The sequence below is a fragment of the Schistocerca nitens genome, chromosome 12 (assembly GCF_023898315.1).
Source record: "Schistocerca nitens isolate TAMUIC-IGC-003100 chromosome 12, iqSchNite1.1, whole genome shotgun sequence".
Taxonomy (NCBI): domain Eukaryota; kingdom Metazoa; phylum Arthropoda; class Insecta; order Orthoptera; family Acrididae; genus Schistocerca; species Schistocerca nitens.
The window spans coordinates 9,417,619-9,439,988 of NC_064625.1; the positions used below are offsets into that span (position 1 = coordinate 9,417,619).

Consider the following 22,370-nt stretch of genomic DNA (forward strand, 5'->3'; position numbering starts at 1 on the left):
GAATCTCTCTACAACCTCTGGTTCTTTCATTTTATCCAGGTCCCATCTCCTTAAATTCCCACCTTTTTGCAGTTTCTTCAGTTTCAATCTGCAGTTCATAACCAATAGATTGTGGTCAGAATCCACATCTGCCCCTGGAAATGTCTTACAATTTAAAACCTGGTTCCTAAATCTCTGTCTTACCATTACATAATCTATCTGATACCTTTTAGTATCTCCAGGATTCTTCCAGGTATACAACCTTCTTTTATGATTCTTGAACCAAGTGTTAGCTATGATTAAGGGGCTCCGGAAAGGCTCAAAATCATGAAAAGTTCAATTTTTACTTTTTTGCATTTTCTGAATCTGCAGACTATTACCTTTTAATAGACATATAATTTATTCAATTCCGAAGACTACAACTATTTTTAAATTTTTTTTGAAATGTGTTCTACATGGGCGTGACCCACTGTGGCGCTGTTAAACTGCTGTCAAATGGTGTTATTATTAATGTCCGTGTTCATCAGGTACATTTTAGTGATGTGAGATAAAGTATGTGTTGTGGCTAACCTGTGATGGTTCAATATATATCGCTGGTGCGATTGTCGATTGTTTCATGGTTATTTACTCTGTCGTTATCTCGAAAATATTCGTAATTAATTCTGTTTCTTGAGTCTCTGTTTTGTTGAAGTATAATAATGAGTAAAAGTAAAGTTATTAGAAATCCTCTGAAGGCTTTTAAGAAAAGGAGAAATGTTGGAAAGCCAAAGGTATGTGTTATTACTGTAAACACTAAAGACGATGAAAATCCCCAACATAGCTTGTGTCCCAAAGAAGAAGACAGTTGGTGTAAATATAACAAAGGATTGCTAACTGGTGAAGTGTACACTCATAAGCATAGTCTTCCTCATGCAATAATGGAGGTGATAAAACCTATTTTCAGAGACTTAGCAGCACCTGAACTGTTGAAAAAGTGTATTCACGGAAAAACTCAAAACCCCAATGAAAGTGTAAATAGTGTTATATGGTCGAGAATCCCCAAGACTGTATTTGTTGGAATAGAAACACTTCACTTTGGTGTGTATGATGCTGTTGCGACTTTCAATGATGGCAACATTGTAAGGTGCAAGGTATTTAGAAATATGGGAATGAAGATAGGTTCTAACATGGTACGAGCGATGCTTGCTTTAGACAAGGAACGCCTTCGGGCTGCAGACAGGGCTGTCAAGAGTCTAGAAATACAAGCAAGAGTAAACAGGAGGAGGAACAAGAGGAAGCTGGAGGAGGAGTTTGCAGAGGATGAAGATAATCCATCCTATGGACCTGGAATGCACTAAAAAGTTAATCCAATCTTTGTCGCTCGATTCCCAAAACTTTTATTTTCTCATACTAATTACATGTTTTCTAAGGATCTTCCAAACATATTTGTTTCAAACTTTCAGTAAATGTTACACAGTACCTTCTGCATAATTTAACACAGCCTTTTTCCAAAAAACTGTATATTTTTGAATATGTAAATAAAAAATTGCAAAAAATGTTGTGAATTTTCAATACAATTGAAAAAAAATCATCTTTAATAACTGAACTAAAATTTTGTAAAATCCCTGTGTTAAGTTGTAGCCCATATTCCAATAAATAATCTGTAAAAAGTTCAACTTCCTACCTCAAATACTTTGTGAGGAAAGATGTAATTTATAAGCGTTATTTTAACATTGCAAGTATAGGGCGTTCCGGAGCCCCTTAAGTTATGCTCTGTGCAAAATTCTACAAGGCGGCTTCCTCTTTCATTTCTTCCCCCCAATCCATATTCACCTACTATGTTTCCTTCTCTCCCTTTCCCTACTGACGAATTCCAGTCACCCATGACTATTAAATTTTCGTCTCCCTTCACTACCTGAATAATTTCTTTTATCTCGTCATACATTTCATCAATTTCTTCATCATCTGCAGAGCTAGTTGGCATATAAACTTGTACTACTGTAGTAGGCATGGGCTTTGTGTCTATCTTGGCCACAATAATGCGTTCACTATGCTGTTTGTAGTAGCTAACCCGCACTCCTATTTGTTTATTCACTATTAAACCTACACCTATTTGATTTTGTATTTATAACCCTGTAATCACCTGACCAAAAGTCTTGTTCCTCCTGCCACCGAACTTCACTAATTCCCACTATATCTAACTTTAACCTATCCATTTCCCTTCTTAAATTTTCTAACCTACCTGCCCGATTAAGGGATCTGACATTCCACGCTCCGATCCGTAGAATGCCAGTTTTCTTTCTCCGGAATCATAAATAATTGAGTATAAAATTTTTCAATAAGCAACCACATACAGCTCATAAAGTATCACTAACTAAATATAAGAGTGTATTACAAACTTGGCTAAAATACTGGACTCCTATTCTTTACAGACGAATGGAAAAACTAGTAGAAGCCGACCTCGGGGAAGATCAGTTTGGATTCCGTAGAAATACTGGAACACGTGAGGCAATACTGACCTTATGACTTATCTTAGAAGAAAGATTAAGGAAAGGCAAACCTACGTTTCTAGCATTTGTAGACTTAGAGAAAGCTTTTGACAATGTTGACTGGAATACTCTCTTTCAAATTCTAAAGGTGGCAGGGGTAAAATACAGGGAGCAAAAGGTTATTTACAATTTGTACAGAAACCAGATGGCAGTTATAAGAGTCGAGGGACATGAAAGGGAAGCAGTGGTTGGGAAGGGAGAGAGACAGGGTTGTAGCCTCTCCCCGAAGTTGTTCAATCTGTATGTTGAGCAAGCAGTAAAGGAAACAAAAGAAAAATTCGGAGTAGGTATTAAAATCCATGGAGAAGAAATAAAAACTTTTGAGGTTCGCCGATGACATTGTAATTCTGTCAGAGACAGCAAAGGACTTGGAAGAGCAGTTGAACAGAATGGACAGTGTCTTGAAAGGAGGATATAAGATGAACATCAACAAAAGCAAAACGAGGATAATGGAATGTAGTCGAATTAAGTCGGGCGATGCTGAGGGAATTAGATTAGGAAATGAGACACTTAAAGTAGTAAAGGAGTTTTGCTATTTGGGGAGCAAAATAACTGATGATGGTCGAAGTAGAGAGGATATAAAATGTAGACTGGCAATGGCAAGGAAAGCGTTTCTGAAGAAGAGAAATTTGTTAACATCGTGTATAGATTTAAGTGTCAGGAAGTCATTTCTGAAAGTATTTGTATGGAGTGTAGCCATGTATGGAAGTGAAACATGGACGATAAATAGTTTGGAGAAGAAGAGAATAGAAGCTTTTGAAATGTGGTGCTAGAGAAGAATGCTGAAGACTAGACAGGTAGATCACATAACTAATGAGGAGGTACTGAATAGGATTGGGGAGAAGAGGAGTTTGTGGCACAACTTGACCAGAAGAAGGGATCAGTTGGTAGGACATGTTCTGAGGCATCAAGGGATCATCAATTTAGTATTGGAGGGCAGCGTGGAGGGTAAAAATCGTAGAGGGAGACCAAGAGATGAATACACTAAGCAGATTCAGAAGGATGTAGGTTGCAGTAGGTACTGGGAGATGAAGAAACTTGCACAGGATAGGGTTGCATGGAGAGCTGCATCAAACCAGTCTCAGGACTGAAGACCACAACAACAACAACAACAACATTCAACTGTACAATCCCTGGAAATAATCATTATATGTTATTCCTAACTGATAACAAAAATCTTTTAGTTCTTAAGCAAGCTATCTATTTTCTGCATATGTAAGACAATAATCATATAAAACTTGACACCACTGCGAACTCCGATGAAGCCAATTGTGTGAAAAACACTGGTGTGGGAATTTCTAACTAATAAACATACACAAGGCACTATCTACTGGCCTAAGATGCCACTAAAACCTTACCGTACAAAGGAAGGTCTACCTCCGTCTCACCTGGGAACTCCTTCTTCAGCTCCGGATGGTGGAGGTTTGCGTACAGTACGGCAGATATTGTAGCCTGGTCGCCCAGTGGCTCATCTGCCTCCATTTTTAATGCCGTGCGAGCGTTGTACGAGGAAACGCCATCACCGTCACCGACTTCAGCAGGAGACATCCACGGGCTGGCCGGCTCCGAGAACGCAGGGCTGAACTGCGGACTACTACACGTGTCGGGCAGACGAGAGACTACTTTGAGATTCTCGTACTGTTTACATCGTAATAGTTTGAAATCTTTTACGTAAGCAGTCAGTTTGAAAGAAAGATTATCCAGTACAGAAAGACACTCCAAGTTTTACAAAGCAGAACACTGATAAAGTCTGTAGCTTTCACATGTGGAGCACAAAAGAAATATTTTGTGAGAAATAATACAGTCTTAAAAATATCTGCAGCAACAATGTTTATTATTTTGTGTTTCCAATGAGTACAAAAATTGTGAAATAATTCAATTATTTAGAATGTGCACAGAAACAACTTGTGGTATTGCGAAACAGGGGAGACAGTGCCACAGAAACGAGAATTGGGGTGGCGATCAATAAAATGAAGGAATTTTCTTTGTGGCAGGATCTTCTTGTGAAATTTCGGTCACCAACTTTCAGCTCAGAGGGAAAAATATTTTGTTGCCACCCACCAACACAGGTAGAAATGATCATCGTAATAAAATACGAGAAATCAGAGCTCACTGTTTGAGAGTGGAACGGTACAGCAATAGCTCAAAAGGTGGTTTGATGAACCCTCGGCCAGGCAGACCGTGCAGTCTGACTGTGTAGATGTATATGTAGACATAAATGGATACAAAATACAGCATTATTTTTGCAGTTTCTCTACTGGCATATTATGGGATTTCATAACATGAATTAATAGTGTATCTCAAAGAATAACGGAATCCGTAACCACTGAGAAAAGAAATACAGAATAGCAGATAGAGTAGACGAGAAACAGTATATTCTTTTAGATTAGATTCAGTTTTTGTTCCATAGACCCAAAAAATGAGATGATTCTTGTGGGTGTGGAACATCTCAGAAAGTACAACATAAAAACACAGAACATTTGAATATTATACTTACTATACTGATCATCTGCCAGGAGATAGTCGAGTAGGTTAATATAATGCAGTAAACAGGAACAGCTAATATTTACAGAATTAATGCGCTGTCAGAATGAAACACTGTTATGCACTATTAATAAATTTATCATACACAAAATACCTAATCTTGACTGTTGTGACCAAGTGTTACGAAAACTGAAATCTAACATATTTTTACTTAAGCTGGCTTAACGGTCTCTGTTAAGATATTCATTTACGGAGTAGAAGGAGTTGCCTATCAAAAAATCTTTCAATCTCTGTTTAGACCGTGCTTTATCTGAAACCAAGATTTTAATGGTTGCTGGCAATTTATTGAAAATTTGTGTTCCTGAATATTGGACCCCTTTTTGGATCAAGGCAAGTGATTTTAGGTCTACCTCTGTAGACTGGTAGATTGTTTCGAGAACATACCTTCACCGAGGAATCGAGCAGTATATTGCTCCCTTCTACGTATATCTCGTAAAGAGACCGTGAGGGTAAAATCGGAGAGATTAGAGCCCACACAGAGGCACACCGACAATCCTTCTTTCCACGAACAATACGAGACTGGATTAGAAGGGAGAACCGATAGAGGTACTCAAGGTACCCTCCGCCACACACCGTCAGGTGGCTTGCGGAGTATGGATGTAGACGTAGATGTACATCTTAGTTACCTTACAGGAAAACAATTTTCAAAAGTGGAAGCAACTTTATTGATGAATGCTTTGTATTTTCCATTTGATTTAGACGTATTGTAAACATCAATCCAGTTCAAGTCTTTGAGCAATTTCCTGAATTTCTCATTTTTTTAAATTATTTATTACCCTCCTGTACTCAGATTTAATAGATTTTTAATCCTGACAAGTTTCAACATTTAACACAAGATGCTGCATGTCATGATCAGATAGGCCATTAACTATTGGTTTTGTGATACGACTTTTTTCCCTAGATTTGTCTACAAAGATATTATCAACAGCAGTCTCAGAGCATTTACATATCCTAGTAGCAAAGTTCACAGTAGAAACTAAATCAAATGATAGTATTACTGACTGCAATAATTGTTCACTGACAGAGCTTTTCAATAAATCCACATTAAAATCCCCAGCAACTGCTATTTCCCTGTTTTTTTACTATGAGATTGGACAGCAAAGCTCCCAGATTTTTAATGAAGAGGTTAAAATTTCCTGAATGTGATTTGTATATACCTACTATTATAAAGGAATTATTATGAAATACTGCTTCTGTTGCACAAGCTTCTAAGTGCTGCTCTGAGCAAACTTTATTAATATCAATATTCTTGAAATCAAAACAGTTTCTGACAAATATGGCAACTCCTCCTTTCTCCATATCTTCTCTACAAACATAAGATGCTAACTTGAATCCTGTAACATTTAACATATCTATACCAGTTGTCACATGATGTTCAGTGAGGCAGATTGTATCAACTGGTTTGCTCAGCTCTAATTCTTCAACACAAATAAGCAACTCGTTAAGCTTACCTCTTAAGTCCTCAAATATTCTGATGCAATAGTGATAACTGATTTTGTGCACTGGCTGAATTACAACTGGATGAACCTAATTTTCCTGCCAATTTTTGAGTATCTCTAGTTTCAATCCCTCCGCCCATGAACCATGGGCCTTGTCGTTGGTGGGGAGGCTTGCGTGCCTCAGCGATACAGATGGCCGTACTGTAGGTGCAACCACAATGGAGGGGTATCTGTTGAGAGGCCAGACAAATGTGTGGTTCCTGAAGTGGGGCAGCAGCCTTCTCAGTAGTTGCAGGGGCAACAGTCTGGATGATTGACTGATCTGGCCTTGTAACACTAACCAAAACGGCCTTGCTGTGCTGGTACTGCGAACGGCTGAAAGCAGGGGGAAACTACAGCCGTAATTTTTCCCGAGGTCATGCAGCTTTACAGTACGGTTACATGATGATGACGTCTTCTACCATATCTTCCTTCGCCGTCGGTGTTGTCGTTGTTACCGTGAGACACCGTTATACCAAGAGGAAAGGCGCGTCGATCTTAGAGCATGAGATATGATGACCTTAAGCCATTGACAACACACAACGGTCACGGTAGCACCTGATTCCAGAATAGCTGCAGTAGTTAAGATCTACGAACTATCCCCTCTTCACCAGGTCCCCAAAACTTAACTCGTAACGAGATCCCTTCAAAGCATATTGTCATAACGATCGTCTATAAGGGCTTCGTACAATGAGAAGAAATGTTACAGTTTATGGAATAATAACAGATACGACCAAACTGTCTTGTCTCTTCTGCTTTATTTAACATAACTTCATTCACAGTTTCATTTCGCATTCACCACTCATTCACCGAAACCCTTTGATGAACAGTTTTGGTTGCTTGACACCAACAGTCAATGATAATGATACAGCTTTTCTCCTTTTTATAAACTGAAGCCCGCTCTCCGCGGTATAATTAAAAAAATACGGTCTCAATACCGCGTCCCTAGTGAGATGCGAATAGAATTATCCCGGAATTGACCGCCCTGTAGGTGTACTCAGTTTAATGACCACACTTCGCTATCGGCGATTTCGCGTAACTGAATGTCCATTTGTTAGTCTGATTATACACTGTAGCTATTTAAAATTCGCCCCTCTATTTTTCACAACGCACAATTAGCACTTCTTTACTTGTTCGGCTTAGTCGATATAAAGCAAAACACCTTAATATGCCCAATTTTACCTCTTCTTATAGGATCGGCTACCTTACTCAATAATTTACTACATATTATTTCCAATAACACTAAACAGGTATCGCCGTTATATTTTAATTGTATTCAAAAGCATGTTACTACTATTATGACCGACCAAATCGTAACAAATCACGCGGCGAGCGTTTTTAACGATAACTTTACGCTATTCAAGTTCCGTTACAGCTATCTTGACTCGTAATGTTACACGGCCTCCCAGACTGTGATGTCTTGAAGAGGGTTCCAGACAGAACAGGCTTTTTTTTTGTGTGTGTACTGTGACAGGAGAGGGTATTTGTTTCGGCGAATACACTCACTCTCAGATTCACTCAACAAGTCAGTACATACATTCTACAATATCTGAGTTGAGTTAATGGGCCTAGACAAAATGCCCTTAACTAAATTCCACATTTGTTTATAGGTTGTCTTAGAAACACTTCGCACTGATCACTTCATATTCACACCACTTTTTTTTCTTGAATGAAGCCCTCAGTTCTTCAACCGACTGTGCAAGGCAGGGATCACAGCCGGGTTCGACGATTGACATCCTAGGCCAAAACCCTTATCAGGCCACTTGTTTAACCAGAGAGGATTTGGTCCTTTTCTTTTCCTCTTAATTCCACTTTTAAATCATCCATCCTCGCTGTTCGGTGAGAGGATAAATCGTATTTCAGCGTCGTCATTGTTGCTGATACCAAGAAGGTATCTCATGGAAATCGTCGGTACATTCTTTAATTTTCTTTGTAAGTTAGTATAAGTAGGCAACGGCCTTGCCACAGTGGATACACCGGTTCCCGTGAGATCACCGAAGTTAAGCGCTGTCGGGCGTGGCCGGCGCTTGGATGGGTCACCATCCCGCCGCCACGTGCTGTTGCCCTTTTTCGGGGTGCACTCAGCCTCGTGATGCCAATTGAGGAGCTACTCGACCGAATAGTAGCGGCTCCGGTCAAAGAAAACCGTCATAACGACCGGGAGAGCGGTGTGCTGACCCCATGCCCCTCCTATCCGCATCCTCCCCTGAGGATGATACGGCGGTCGGATGGTCCCGATGGGTCGCTTGCGGCCTGTAGACGGAGTTAGTAAGTTAGTATAAGTACGTATTTATCCACTGGTGCTTTTATTTAATCCACTCTGAGTGTAGTCTTGGTATCATTCAGTGTTTCTTGAATCTATATTTTGCTCATTATTGATAATACTTCTTCAGGTCTATGTGAGGGAACAAGCCCTTAATTACATCAGTATCACAATCTGCCAGGAGGTAGCTCCCTTCATGAGGTATTTTCATTATTTTATATGGACCTGTATATAAATATTGCCATTTCTTATTCAGTCTTTTCCTGGTTGATGCTTTTGGGTGATTTCTCAATAAAATTTCTTCCCCTACATCATATGTGACTACTTTCTTCACATTTTTATCAAAACGGGTTTTTCTCAATTATGCTTGATGCTTCAGGTTTTCGTAGACCTTCTTCACCATATCTTCTTTCTTGGTAATCTTTTGTTCTATCGCAGGTAATTTCTTCATCCATTCTGGCACAATACTTTCATCAAATACCATTTGGTCAGGTGAATAACCTGTCGATTAGTGTGGTAAGTCATTATACACTTTCTCAAATTCATAAATCCAATCGATCTATTTATAATGTTGTTTGGGTATGTACGTCGGTAAAAATCGGTTCAACTCTCGGAAGATTCTCTCAACCGGATTTCCACAAGGGTAAAATCTTGAGATGTAAATGTGCTGGATTCCTTGTTCTTTCATAGTGTCTCTCCATACTTTACTTGTATAATAAGCAGCATTGTCTGTCAAGATCATTATAGGTTTGCCGAGCTCAGTTATATAGTTGTTAATAAATTTGCGTAACATGGGTCGAACGTGGAGATTTTTCAAAGGATATAATTTCACATATTTTGAAAAGAGATCATAGAAAGCCAAAACATATTTGAACCGTCCACGTGTCATGGGACATGGCCCACAGACATCACATGACACCAACATTAAAGGTTGTTGTGGGATGATAGGATGTAATTCTATCTTCCGACAATAGTTTATAGGTTTCGCCTTTTGACATATTTTGCACTTCTTAAGAATATTTGTAGCTAGACGTCCCAAATTTGGATGATAGCAGTATTGCGCTATTTTGGCTGTACATTTTGCGGCACCAAAATGACCCCAATTCAAGTGAGTGTACCATACTAGTGATTCTAAATATTTATTTGGAACACAAACTTTCCAAACAGCTTCTTCATCCTTCCTCCGATACAATATTCTGGATTTTAATTGATACTGTTCTTGAGAGTGACTTAGTTGCTTTCAACAGCATGTCTAATGGCTTTCCACAACTTATCATCTTCTTGCAGTTGTGGAAGACTTCGACATAGCTGTGAAATCTGCCTCTCACAATATTGCCTTGATAAATTCATGACTTTAAAGTCAATAGTCTATTCTTCACACTCGTCGTCATTCTTTCTTTTCGGTAGTCTTGAAAGAGCATCAGCTATGATGTTGTCTTTCCCTCTGATGTATTTGAGCATAATATCATATTCTTGCAGTAGCAAGGCCCACCGGGTTAAACGTGAATGGAACATCCTTCCTGTTAAAATAAAAGATAAAGCTTTGTGGTCCCAGAATACAATGATCTTCTTTCCATATACAAAATAGCGAAACTTTCTAAGGGACCAGACCACGGCCAGTACTTCCAATTCAGTAGTACAATACGCACGTTCACAGCTAGAGAGTGTTCTGCTGGCAAACCCAATTATTCTGATGGTACTGATATCTTCTGGATTGTCCATCTGGAAAAGAGTGGCACCCAATCCTGTTTCAGCAGCATCCACAGCAATATAAAAATCTTGATCAAGTCTCGGATGATGTAACAGTGGAGCATTAGTCAAAGCATTGCGGATGTTATCAAAAGCTTGCGTGCATTCGGAATTCCACTCCCACATGACATTTTTTCTTAACAGCCGTAACAAACAGTCTTGGCTTCCTAACTGATTGGGTAAAAATCGTCGAAAAAATGAAACTAAGCCAATAAATGACTTTAATTCCGTTCTATTCTTTGGATAAGCACATCCGTTAATTGCATCCATCTTTTTAGGATTTGGTTTTATCCCTTCAGGAGTAATTATATGTCCAAGAAATTTCAATTGGTTATGAGCAAACTTGGATTTTCTCAAATTTACAGTAACTCCGTATTCCAAAAATTTCGCAAAAACTCTTCTTAATGAGTCCAAATGTTCCTCCCAAGTTTCAGAAGCAATTAGCAAATCATCCACAAATAAAGTAACTTCATTCAAAAGGTCTCTGCCCAGTACGGTATCTAATGCCGATATGAAAACACCACCGCTTATTTTCAACCCAAATGGCATGACAGTAAACTGGTAACTTCGGCCCAGAAAAACGAATGCAGTATCTTTTCTAGATTCTTTCGATATTCTAGTTTGCCAATATGAACTACGCATATCCAAAGAAGTTAAGAAGCAGGCACCATAAAACTTTTGTACTAACTCTTCTAGGTTCTCCAGTCGTGTTTGTACAGGTATAATGATCTTATTGATCTCTCTGGCATCCAACACCAATCTGATGTCACCATTCGGTTTAATTACCGCCACAAGAAGGTTACAATATTCGGAATCTGAGGGCTCAATAATACCCCATTCTAACATTTTATTGATTTCCTTTCTGACTACTTCTTTCTTTGTCCATGGGATAGAATAGGTAGTACGACAAAAGGGTTTATGTGCATACGTCTTTATATGGTATTCAAAGTATTTTATTATACCCGGACGTTTACTAAAAATCGACTGATATGCTTCCAACAAGTAGTACAATTCGTTCCTTTGGATAACAGATAAATATTCTGATTCTAACACCTTTTCCTGCAATGACATTTTATCCATCATTTCTTCAGAACATTCAATAAGGCAGATATCATACACATTTTCATCATCAATACTGACATATTTTACCATTAGATTCATACACAATTGATTTGGAATTACTCGGCCCTTTCTCAGGGTGGCTGTCAAAACATTACCATTGGAATTAAATATACATTCACCTTTCTCTACATTAATGATTGCACCGGTCTCACATAAAAAATCCAAACCCCACATACGTGGTACTGTCATTTTAGGAACAACCAGGAATGTACTTTCTATTTGAGCCCCCCGTATTGTAACGTCGACACGTACATGTTTCACAACTTTTTGCATTTTTGCGCTGAACGCGCCAGACAGGGTACATCCTGTGATAGGAAAAGTGGGCATTTTTACCCCTCGGCTTATCTGTTTTAAACAGTCCAGCGTCATGACACTAATAGTCGCTCCAGTATCAACTAATATTTCAACATCAACATTATTTATACTTGTTGGAATTATTGCCTGTAAAATTTGTCCGCATTTATTAGAAACTTCAGGTTTTTCTTCAATTAACTCATTCCTTATGTCCTGATCATTATTGTACCTTAATACTCTTGCATCAAATTGATGCCTGCCTTCCTTCTCCTTTCCAGTTATCCTAGGAAGGCATATGGTGACGTATTAGTTTAATCTATCTCGTTGAGTCATCAGTGGGGGTTCATGAACTTCCACAATCCGTACAGTATGATCTGAGTTATGGTATTCACCCCGTCGCACATTGGAGGCTCCTTCGCCCATTGGTATAACTCCTTGTGCTGGATGAGGACTCGAGGCATTTGTTCCATCCTGCCGATGAACATTATGCTTCGAATTATCTTCCCAAGGTCGAATACAATTGGGTTCATCACTTGGGTACCTGTTACTCTTATTAATATCACTACTATGCACATTCGCGTCACCATATCGAGGTTTACCTCTAGCACAGTAAGTATCTCTTCTATATTTATTATAATCATTGTTTTTATTGCAACTATAGGATGAAGATTGTCCACGCTCCTGTGATGCGGGTTTCACCTGGTTTTCAGTATTATTATTATTATCATACGTTAAATTATTATTATAATTATTCGTATTACTATGAGTGTGAGTCGACATTTGATTACTACTCATTTGTCTTGCGTCTTCCATAATCATATCTACAGAGTCAATCACCGACAAGAATTGTTCTACATCGTGCTCAGGAACATTTATTAACTTTTCACGTATATTTATGGGCAACCTTCCCTTCAAAATTCTGATCACTTCCTTGTGAGAAATTGGATCACTCCAATAACGTGTCTTATTTATGTACTTTTCAAAATATTGCCTTAAAGTACTCCTTTTACTGTTAAAATACTCAGGTTGGTAAACCTCTTTTCTTAATTTCTCTTGTTTACTCGACAACCAGTATTTAGCCAAAAAAAGTTGTTCAAACTCAGCGCAAGTATGGCAACTTTCACTTACTTCGGCGGCCCATAATGCGGCTTCTCCGGTAATTTTGGATACTATAAATTGAAGTCGGTCGTGTTCTGGCCAGCTACGTGGAAATATTCTTTTGAAATTATTGATAAAGAATTTCGGATGCAGGTTGTTCTTTTCAGTGGAGAATGTTGGGAATTGTCTACTTTTAAAAATGCTGTTCTCCACCTTTAAAGAAGACAAATATCCTCGCTGACCAAAAGAATCATCACCTTTACCAACCGAATCATCAAATTCCCAATGCAAATTTTCACCACAATTGTACTTCGTATTATCACATGTTCGGTTGTTTTTCGACCTATTCTCCAAACGTTCATCCTCTGTCAACAAATTTTGTGATGACTTTCGTTCTAACTCCGCCAATTTATGATTGGTTTCCTTTTGCCATTTAGGTAACTCATCAACTATCTTCTCTTTTATTTTCTGAATTTCGCTAGTGAAGAGCTTAATTAATTCATCATTTCTACTTAGGTGCTCATTGATATTTTCATTTGGCTGGGATCCAATAGTAGTCTTAACCTTGTCTACAATTTCATTTCCTTTTATTTCTATCCATTCAGATAGCTCTTCGTCAAGTCTTTTAGTTTGATCTACTAAATACTTGTCAATCCCCTTACGAGCATCGGACTCAAATTCGACTATTTGTTTCGAAAGCTCTTCTATCTGTGCGCTAGCACTGAAACAGCTGCTTTCACACTTAACCATCCTATTGGACAGGCCATCATAACTCTTCGAAACTACCTCATATTTCTTTTCTACGTCATGAAGTTTTCCCATTAAATTATTATATTGCCTTTCTAAGGTGTTAGAAAACTCTACATCTAGTTCTCCAAATTTCGCATTTAACTGAGTCTCCCAGTCCACCTTTAATTCTTTCTTAGTATTTTCCAGTTTATAATCAAAGGTGTTCAGTTTGCTTTCCAAAGAATCCATTTTAACTTCTAATGAACCAAATTTGGCCTCAGATTTTTCATTTAACTTTCGATTGTCCTCTTTTAATTGCTTATTATCTTTTTCTAGTGAACCAAGTCTTCCATTCATTACACCCATTTGAGTATTTATTGATACCAGCATATCAAACATTTTTTGATTAATATTTCCATTTTGAGGATCAACTTTCTGATCTACTTCCGAAACACTCAAGATCTTTATGTTCTCCCACGCTGCTTACCTTACTTATCATTGTATTTGAATCTCCTAACGGCTCTAAATCAATAACTGTATTATTATCTGTACATGCCTCCTGTCCCACATTGAGCTCATGGGATGCATCATCCCTATCTTCTTCACTTTCCTCTCTCTCTCTACTCATTACTCTACTCTACTGCACATCATCATGTATTCTTTTCGTTCGTTTTGACATGATTATTCACTACCAAGACAAACACTTATTTTCACTATGTATTTATATATATTTATCTACCAAAATCATAAGCCTCAACTTCCTTTTTTTTATAATTATACTGTTATTTTAATCATACCTGGTAGTATCGCTCACTTTTAGCTATTATTGAAGAATACCTCTTTCATTGGACAGACTCACTGGCTGCTACAATATTTTCCAACTCTAGGGTTCGTGAATCCGGATGACACTCAACTCGATGCAGCAATCCTCCTCGATCGAGCCGCACGTTGTGGCGCCACTTCTACCGTATCTTCCTTCGCCGTCGGCGTTGTCGTGGTTACCGTGAGACACCGTTATACCAAGAGGAAAGGCGCGTCGATCTTAGAGCATGAGATATGATGACCTTAAGCCATTGACAACACACAACGGTCACGGTAGCACCTGATTCCAGAATAGCTGCAGTAGTTAAGATCTACGAACTATCCCCTCTTCACCAGGTCCCCAAAACTTAACTCGTAACGAGATCCCTTCAAAGCATATTGTCATAACGATCGTCTATAAGGGCTTCGTACAATGAGAAGAAATGTTACAGTTTATGGAATAATAACAGATACGACCAAACTGTCTTGTCTCTTCTGCTTTATTTAACATAACTTCGTTCACAGTTTCATTTCGCATTCACCACTCATTCACCGAAACACTTTGATGAACAGTTTTGGTTGCTTGACACCAACAGTCAATGATAATGATACAGCTTTTCTCCTTTTTATAAACTGAAGCCCGCTCTCCGCGGTATAATTAAAAAAATACGGTCTCAATACCGCGTCCCTAGTGAGATGCGAATAGACTTATCCTGGAATTGACCGCCCTGTAGGTGTACTCAGTTTAATGACCACACTTCGCTATCAGCGATTTCGCGTAACTGAATATCCATTTGTTAGTCTGATTATACACTGTAGCTATTTAAAATTCGCCCCTATATTTTTCACAACGCACATTTAGCACTTCTTTACTTGTCCCCCCCCCCCCCCCCCCCAAGAGTAAACGGAAAAAAAAAGACGCCGTATCATTGGCTTAGTCGATATAAAGCAAAACACCTTAATATGCCCAATTTTACCTCTTCTTATAGGATCGGCTACCTTACTCATTAATTTACTACATATTATTTCCAATAACACTAAACAGGTATCGTCGTTATATTTTAATTGTATTAAAAAGCATGTTACTACTATTATGACCGACCAAATCGTAACAAATCGCGCGGCGAGCGTTTTTAACGATAACTTTACGCTATTCAAGTTCCGTTACAGCTATCTTGACTCGTAATGTTACAGTCTTCTTGGGTAAAATATTCCGGAGGTAAAATAGTCCCCCATTGGATCTCCGGGCGGGGACTACTCAAGAGGACGTCGTTATCAGGAGAAAGAAAATTGGCGCTCTACGGATTGGAGCATGAAATGTCAGATCCCTTAATTGGGCAAAGGGAAATGAATAGGTTAAAGTTAGATACAGTGGGAATTAGTGAAGTTCGGTGGCAGGAGGAACAAAACTCCTGGTCATGTGGCTACAGGGCTATAAATACAAAATCAAATAGGGGCAATGCAGGAGAAGGTTTAGTAATGAATAGGAAAATAGGAATGCGGGTAAGCTACTACAAACAGCATAGTGAACGCATTATTGTGGCCAAGATAGACACGAAGCCGACACCTACTACAGTAGCACAAGTTTGTATGCCAACTAGCTATGCAGATGATGAAGAAATTGATGAAATGTACGATGATGCCGTAACAGAAATTATTCAGATAGTGAAAGGAGATGAAAATTTAATAGTCATGAGTGACTGGAATTCGAGAGAAGGAAAAGGAGAGAAGGAAACATAGTAGGTGAATATGGATTGGGGCAAAGAAATGAAAGAGGAAGCCCTTTGGTAGAATTTTGCACAGAGCATAACTTAATCGTAGCTAACACTTGGTTCAAGAATCATAAAAGAAGGTTGTATACATGGAGGAAGCTTGGAGATACTAGAAGGTATCAGACAGATTATATAATGGTAAGACAGTGATTTAGGAACCAGGTTTTAAATTGTAAGACATTTCCAGGGGCAGATGTGGACTCTGACCACAATCTATTGATTACAAACTGTAGATTAAAACTGAAGAAACTGCAAAAAGGTGGGAATTTAAGGAGATGGGACCTGGATAAACTGACTAAACCAGAGGTTGTACAGAGTTTCTGAGGGAGCATAAGGGAACAATTGACAGGATGGGGGAAAGAAATACAGTAGAAGAAGAATGGGTAGCTTTGAGAGATGAAGTAGTGAAGGCAGCAGAGGATCAAGTAGGTAAAAAGGTGAGGGCTAGTAGAAATCCTTGGTAACAGAAGAAATATTGAATTTAATTGATGAAAGAAGAAAATATAAAAATGAAGTAAATGAAGCAGGCAAAAAGGAATAGAAATGTTTGTGGCACATCCTGACAAGAAGAAGGGACCGGTTGGTAGGACCTGTTCTGAGGCATCAAGGGATCACAAATTTAGCATTGGAGGGCAGCGTGGAGGGTAAAAATCGTAGAGGGAGACCAAGAGATGAATACACCAAGCAGATTCAGAAGGATGTAGGTTGCAGTAGGTACTGGGAGATGAAGAACCTTGCACAGGATAGAATAGCATGGAGAGCTGCATCAAACCAGTCTCAGGACTGAAGACAACAACAACAACAACAACAACAGTTTCAATCAGAGGCTGTCAGCATGAATTGTGTACATCAAAGTTTGCTTTCTGGCTGCCTGTTTTATCAATGTGAATGTCATTTTCAGCCTGTCTCTGAACATCTTTTGTTTCTGCCCTCCCTACCCTAAAAAACCTGCTGATCTGTCACTTGTAACCACTGGTATTTTACCATTTGTGATAGTTAACCCCCCCCTTTCCCCTTTCAGCTATTTTCTATTAGCCCAGACAGTTTTCCCTTCCCTTTCCTGTTGAGGTGAAGGCCATGCCTAGTATAGTCCCACCTGCTGATAGAGTCAACAGGAACACACCAATATGAAAATCCATATCTGATCCAAGCAGCAGTTCCACCTCTAAATTAACTCTCCTAACAGAAGAGTTTAAATGAGGTCGGTCATGGCACCTCAGAACAGACACAAACCCAACATCAGTAGGTCTTGTTGCTGAAGCTATGTTTACCAGATCACTTTCAATTGAATAATTAGGGTTCCTACGTATGCTGTTGCCCGCCCCACCCGCTATTATCGTGGTGTCTTCCTTTGTGAAGTCTTAACAAAGTGAACCTACAGCCTCTATCACCTAACCCAGGCTTGCACTAGGTTTAAAAAAGATTGTGACCTAGTAACCTGACCCTAGTTCATCCTGCAGCAGTCGGCCAACACCTCTACCACGTGAACTACCTAACAACAAAACTTTCTTCTTCTTCATAGCTTTCCCTGACTTCTTTCAAACACTTTTTGAAAGTTTGTTGTGACCTGTCTACTCCTACATCTATTTGTGGCTCATCAGTTTCCAACTGTGACAACAGATCAAACCTGTTTTCCACTTTCACAATCACAATGTCTGAGAATGTCCTACTCCTATTTCTTCCATAAACTGTTGTCACTTCCCACCTCTTCTCCCCCTTAACCTTTCTAGATCTTGTTTCGCTTTATGTAGTTCCGCCTGAAGGGCAGCAATCTTCTCCTCCTGTTCCACTATCTTCCTATCTCTAAAGGAAATCCGACATAAGCAATGAGCCTTGTTTATTTCCCCAATTCCCACGCTGCTACAGTCACCCACATGAAAGAAACTGCAACAACCCTCACACCACACCCCGGAACTAACAATCCTACGGAAAGTCACGGCAAACAAATTTTAGCTTTAGTCTGAGTTAAAAAAAGAATAGCTTCGTATAACCTGTATTGTTTACGTGACAAAACAAAAAAGTAAACAAAGAACTGAGCCAGCACTATATAAAGTTTCCACTTATTTTGGTACTTTTTCAGTTCGACTACTTACTAGAGAATCAAATGGATAGCGTATAAGAATACACTAACTTACAGTATATCACAACGTAAACAAATCCTGGTCCAAAACTCGCACCTATGAACTGTTTTCTTTTTTCAGAAAATACACAAAAAATGTGAACCCTTCAATTTATAACTTACAATAGGTATTAATTTACTTAATTATGATGTAATATTGCCTAAATTAATTGTTATTACTCAATTAAACACTTATCTTTACGAGAGCTGTGAATGTGCACGACCCGCCAACCAAAAATCTTCACCCAATGCTGGCTGAACGTCACACAAATGAACACACGGGTATATAACTATCTAAGCAACATTGGATAAACACCACAAGGAGGTGATCTGTTTCTAGACGTGTAGCTTAGAGTTAATTCTTCTGGAAACACTATACTCCATCTACACTATACTCTGTTTACGAAGAAATGTGATTGGCATTTATGAATGTATTATTATAATTTTTTTAGACATAATTGCAGAACACTATTATAATAGTGGTTTCCGCCACACATCAGCTACCTTCTAAATCCAACATTACAGGCAGCAAGTAGCAAATAATCCTTCCAGAACTTAACACACTCATTTACTTCACAACAACATGTATCGCGAACACAACGTTCGCTGTAAGCCAGCTGTGACGTAGAAATTCTGAAGACAGACAACGTACGGCCAAAATTATTAACAACTGTAATCACATTATGCGAGGTCCATTCTCCCGCACAGTATTTTGGTGGCCCATCCGTCCGAGCTGTGGAGAGACACGACTGACTATGACGCGTAGGGCACTAGCTTTGTAGTGAAAGAAAACGAACACAGAGAGTAAAGCACAATGGACTGTCACAAGGGGAGCATTGCCCAAAGGTTGAAGTCACGCACGTGGTACGTCAAATAAACTCAGTGCCTGTGCGATATGTACAAAGATGTTATGTCGTATGCTCGATCTCTATTACAAGATAGCACTATTTGTAGAATTGTTTTTCACAAACAGAAGCACGTGCAAAATATCTGCGTACTTCAAAAAATGTTTCTTAAATAGTTCGGCATAATAGGCAGAGAAATGATAGTGTGGTTTTACTTTTTATCTACAAAAATACTATAGGTATTACAGTTTGGTACTGAAATGGCAATGTTTAGTGTCATCTAAGGCTTTCTGAAACGGATGACTGCAGTGGGTCACACATTTCCAGTAATGCAGAATGCACTGAGTAAAACAAAAAGACGCGATATGGATCAAAATGAAGGAGAGCACAAGTTTTCCTACTTGCTGTACTCGGAATGGTAGGGCGACGGTGACGACAGGCTCGAAGGTACGACAGGTGGCAGTGGTCCCCCCACCTGCGTCCTCTGCAGAGCTGCGCTGGGCTGCACTCCTGAAAGAGAAGACACAAAAAAGTACAATTCCGTGTCTTTAAAATATTTTCAGTACGTTGTCCTGGGGGAAAGGAGGGAGGGAGGGAGGGAGGGAGGGAGGGAGGGAGAGAGAGAGAGAGAGAGATGTATAAAAGTTTGATATTCTTATAAAATCAAATAAGATACTTTCGGAAAGTTTCTCGATCGTATCATCTGTGAGGATACGTTTGTGGCATTGAGTCCCTGCTAGCCAATTCTAACAGTTTTCCTAAATCAATATAATAGAGGGAAACATTCCATGTGGGAAAAATATATCTAAAAACAAAGATGATGTGACTTACCGAACGAAAGTGCTGGCAGGTCGATAGACACACAAACAAACACAAACACACACACACACACACACACACACACACACAAAATTCAAGCTCTAACAACAAACTGTTGCCTCATCAGGAAAGAGGGAAGGAGAGGGAAAGACGAGAGGATGTGGGTTTTAAGGGAGAGGGTAAGGAGTCATTCCAATCCCGGGAGTGGAAAGACTTACCTTAGGGGGAAAAAAGGACAGGTATACACTCGCACACACACACACACACACACACACACACACACACACACACATATCCATCCACACATATACAGACACAAGCATGTCTGCTTCTGTATATGTGTGGATGGATATGTGTGTGTGTGTGTGTGTGTGTGTGTGTGTGTGTGTGTGTGCGCGCGCGAGTGTATACCTGTCCCTTTTTTCCCCCTAAGGTAAGTCTTTCCGCTCCCGGGATTGGAATGACTCCTTACCCTCTCCCTTAAAACCCACATCCTTTCGTCTTTCCCTCTCCTTCCCTCTTTCCTGATGAGGCAACAGTTTGTTGCAAAAGCTTGAATTTTGTGTGTGTGTTTGTGTTTGTTTGTGTGTCTATCGACCTGCCAGCGCTTTCGTTCGGTAAGTCACATCATCTTTGTTTTTAGATATAGTTTTCCTAAATCATTTTGATTAGTTTTGGGACAAATCTCTTATACCTACTCAATAAAATCAAAGCCAGAATAGTTACTATCCCTCCTCACCCAATGTAAAAACCACTTCTCAAACAGCATTTTTCTCACCTTTTCCTAACAAGCCTCCTGCCATTTAGCAATTACTCTCGGAAAGAAGACCTATCGACCTCCAATTTTATGTACCACGTAAAAAGCTGTGATAAATCCATTTCTGGGGCAAGAACCAGCTCAAGTCATCCTACCGATAACATTTTAACAGACCTGAAGACTGCTGGGTGGCGGCAGCTCCCGTGGGAAACACCGACTCCTGGGACTCTTCGTCTGTCAGCACTCCTTTGATGATTTCCTCCACGTCACGGCTGTCCATGTTGGGGAGACCTGCGACCGGAAAATGAAAAAACTGAAACTGTACAGTTTGACGAATCATTTAACGAATTTGGTGCACGAATTCTATCTAAAAAGTTCGATGAAAATGTTGTGTGCACTTCTTGTAACACAGCACCACACAGAATTATTTCATCTAAAAAATTAGCGTGTCAGTAGTGAAGTTTTCTTTTTCTGTGCTGCAGCTGGAATTAGCACACACTGCAAAACAGTTTCATATTGGAAATGGAAATAGAAGCAGTAACAGTGAGTGGCATTTCTCCTTCAGTATTATTCCAACTTGTACGTATTCTGTCCACCGTACTGTCTGAAGTACTTCACTTAACGTCACACAGTTTTAACTTTCATTTCTAATTATTTTCCATTTTATGTAGACAGTTTGTATTTGAACCCTTATAAACCTCTCACAATTAAGAGACACGTAGTTCACTTCGCAATTATAGCTCCCGTATGCGAATATTACAGTTACGGCCGTGTCGGCGGGTTTGAAATGACGAATATTTGGTCTAGGACAATTGTAAAATATATGTTAACTAACAAACCTGAGGTTAACCTATACCCAAAATTATTAAATACAAATTACATTTAAAAACATCCCTCAAACTGCTCCAAGAACAAGTTGCTCGAGTAGAAATACAGCTACACTTTTGGTAATAATTAAGAGCACTGTCAGAAACAGCTGGGGTGTACTTGTCACAAACTGCTTATATTTATTACTGAAATACTGAACGTGCAATAATTGTATATCACAACTGAAACTGAGGGCATATTTTAAAGAAACACACAAACAAAATACCGAGGCAACGTACCAGTGTCTCGCACCATAGACTCGAGGTTAAAGTGCGGACTCAAGATGTCCGTGAGCTCGTCCTTCTGACTGGTCCCCGAAACGTCTGCCCCACCGTCTGTTATAGGAAGTGAGTCATTCAACTCCGAGTCTTCTGCAAAAGAAATATTAAGTGACACTGCTGCTCTCTCTAGAGTTACACGACACAGTAAACACGTTTTTCACTTCACATTACGTAAACAGAAATAAAGATTCGAACAAAGTTATCCGCTTCCAAACACACAATTAATACAAGCATACTGTGTTGGAAAATCACTTAAGGGCCACAGATTAAACATAAAATTGGTAACAGAAAAGACCCGGTTTTTCTGGCACAAAATGTTAGCACT

General features: G+C 39.2%; 1 protein-coding gene across 1 annotated transcript in view; it reads right to left on the reverse strand.

Annotated features, from left to right (window-relative positions):
• The window catches only part of LOC126215310 (histone-lysine N-methyltransferase 2D-like), a 459,193-nt gene that overhangs the window by 324,679 nt on the left and 112,144 nt on the right, over positions 1 to 22,370 (reverse strand). The window contains exons 23-26 of the mRNA XM_049941991.1: positions 22,004 to 22,135; positions 21,072 to 21,188; positions 19,723 to 19,831; positions 3,896 to 4,101 (exon numbers count right to left, since the gene is read on the reverse strand). Coding sequence (XP_049797948.1) covers positions 3,896 to 4,101; positions 19,723 to 19,831; positions 21,072 to 21,188; positions 22,004 to 22,135 — 564 coding nt within the window. The remainder of the gene's footprint in view (positions 1 to 3,895; positions 4,102 to 19,722; positions 19,832 to 21,071; positions 21,189 to 22,003; positions 22,136 to 22,370) is intronic.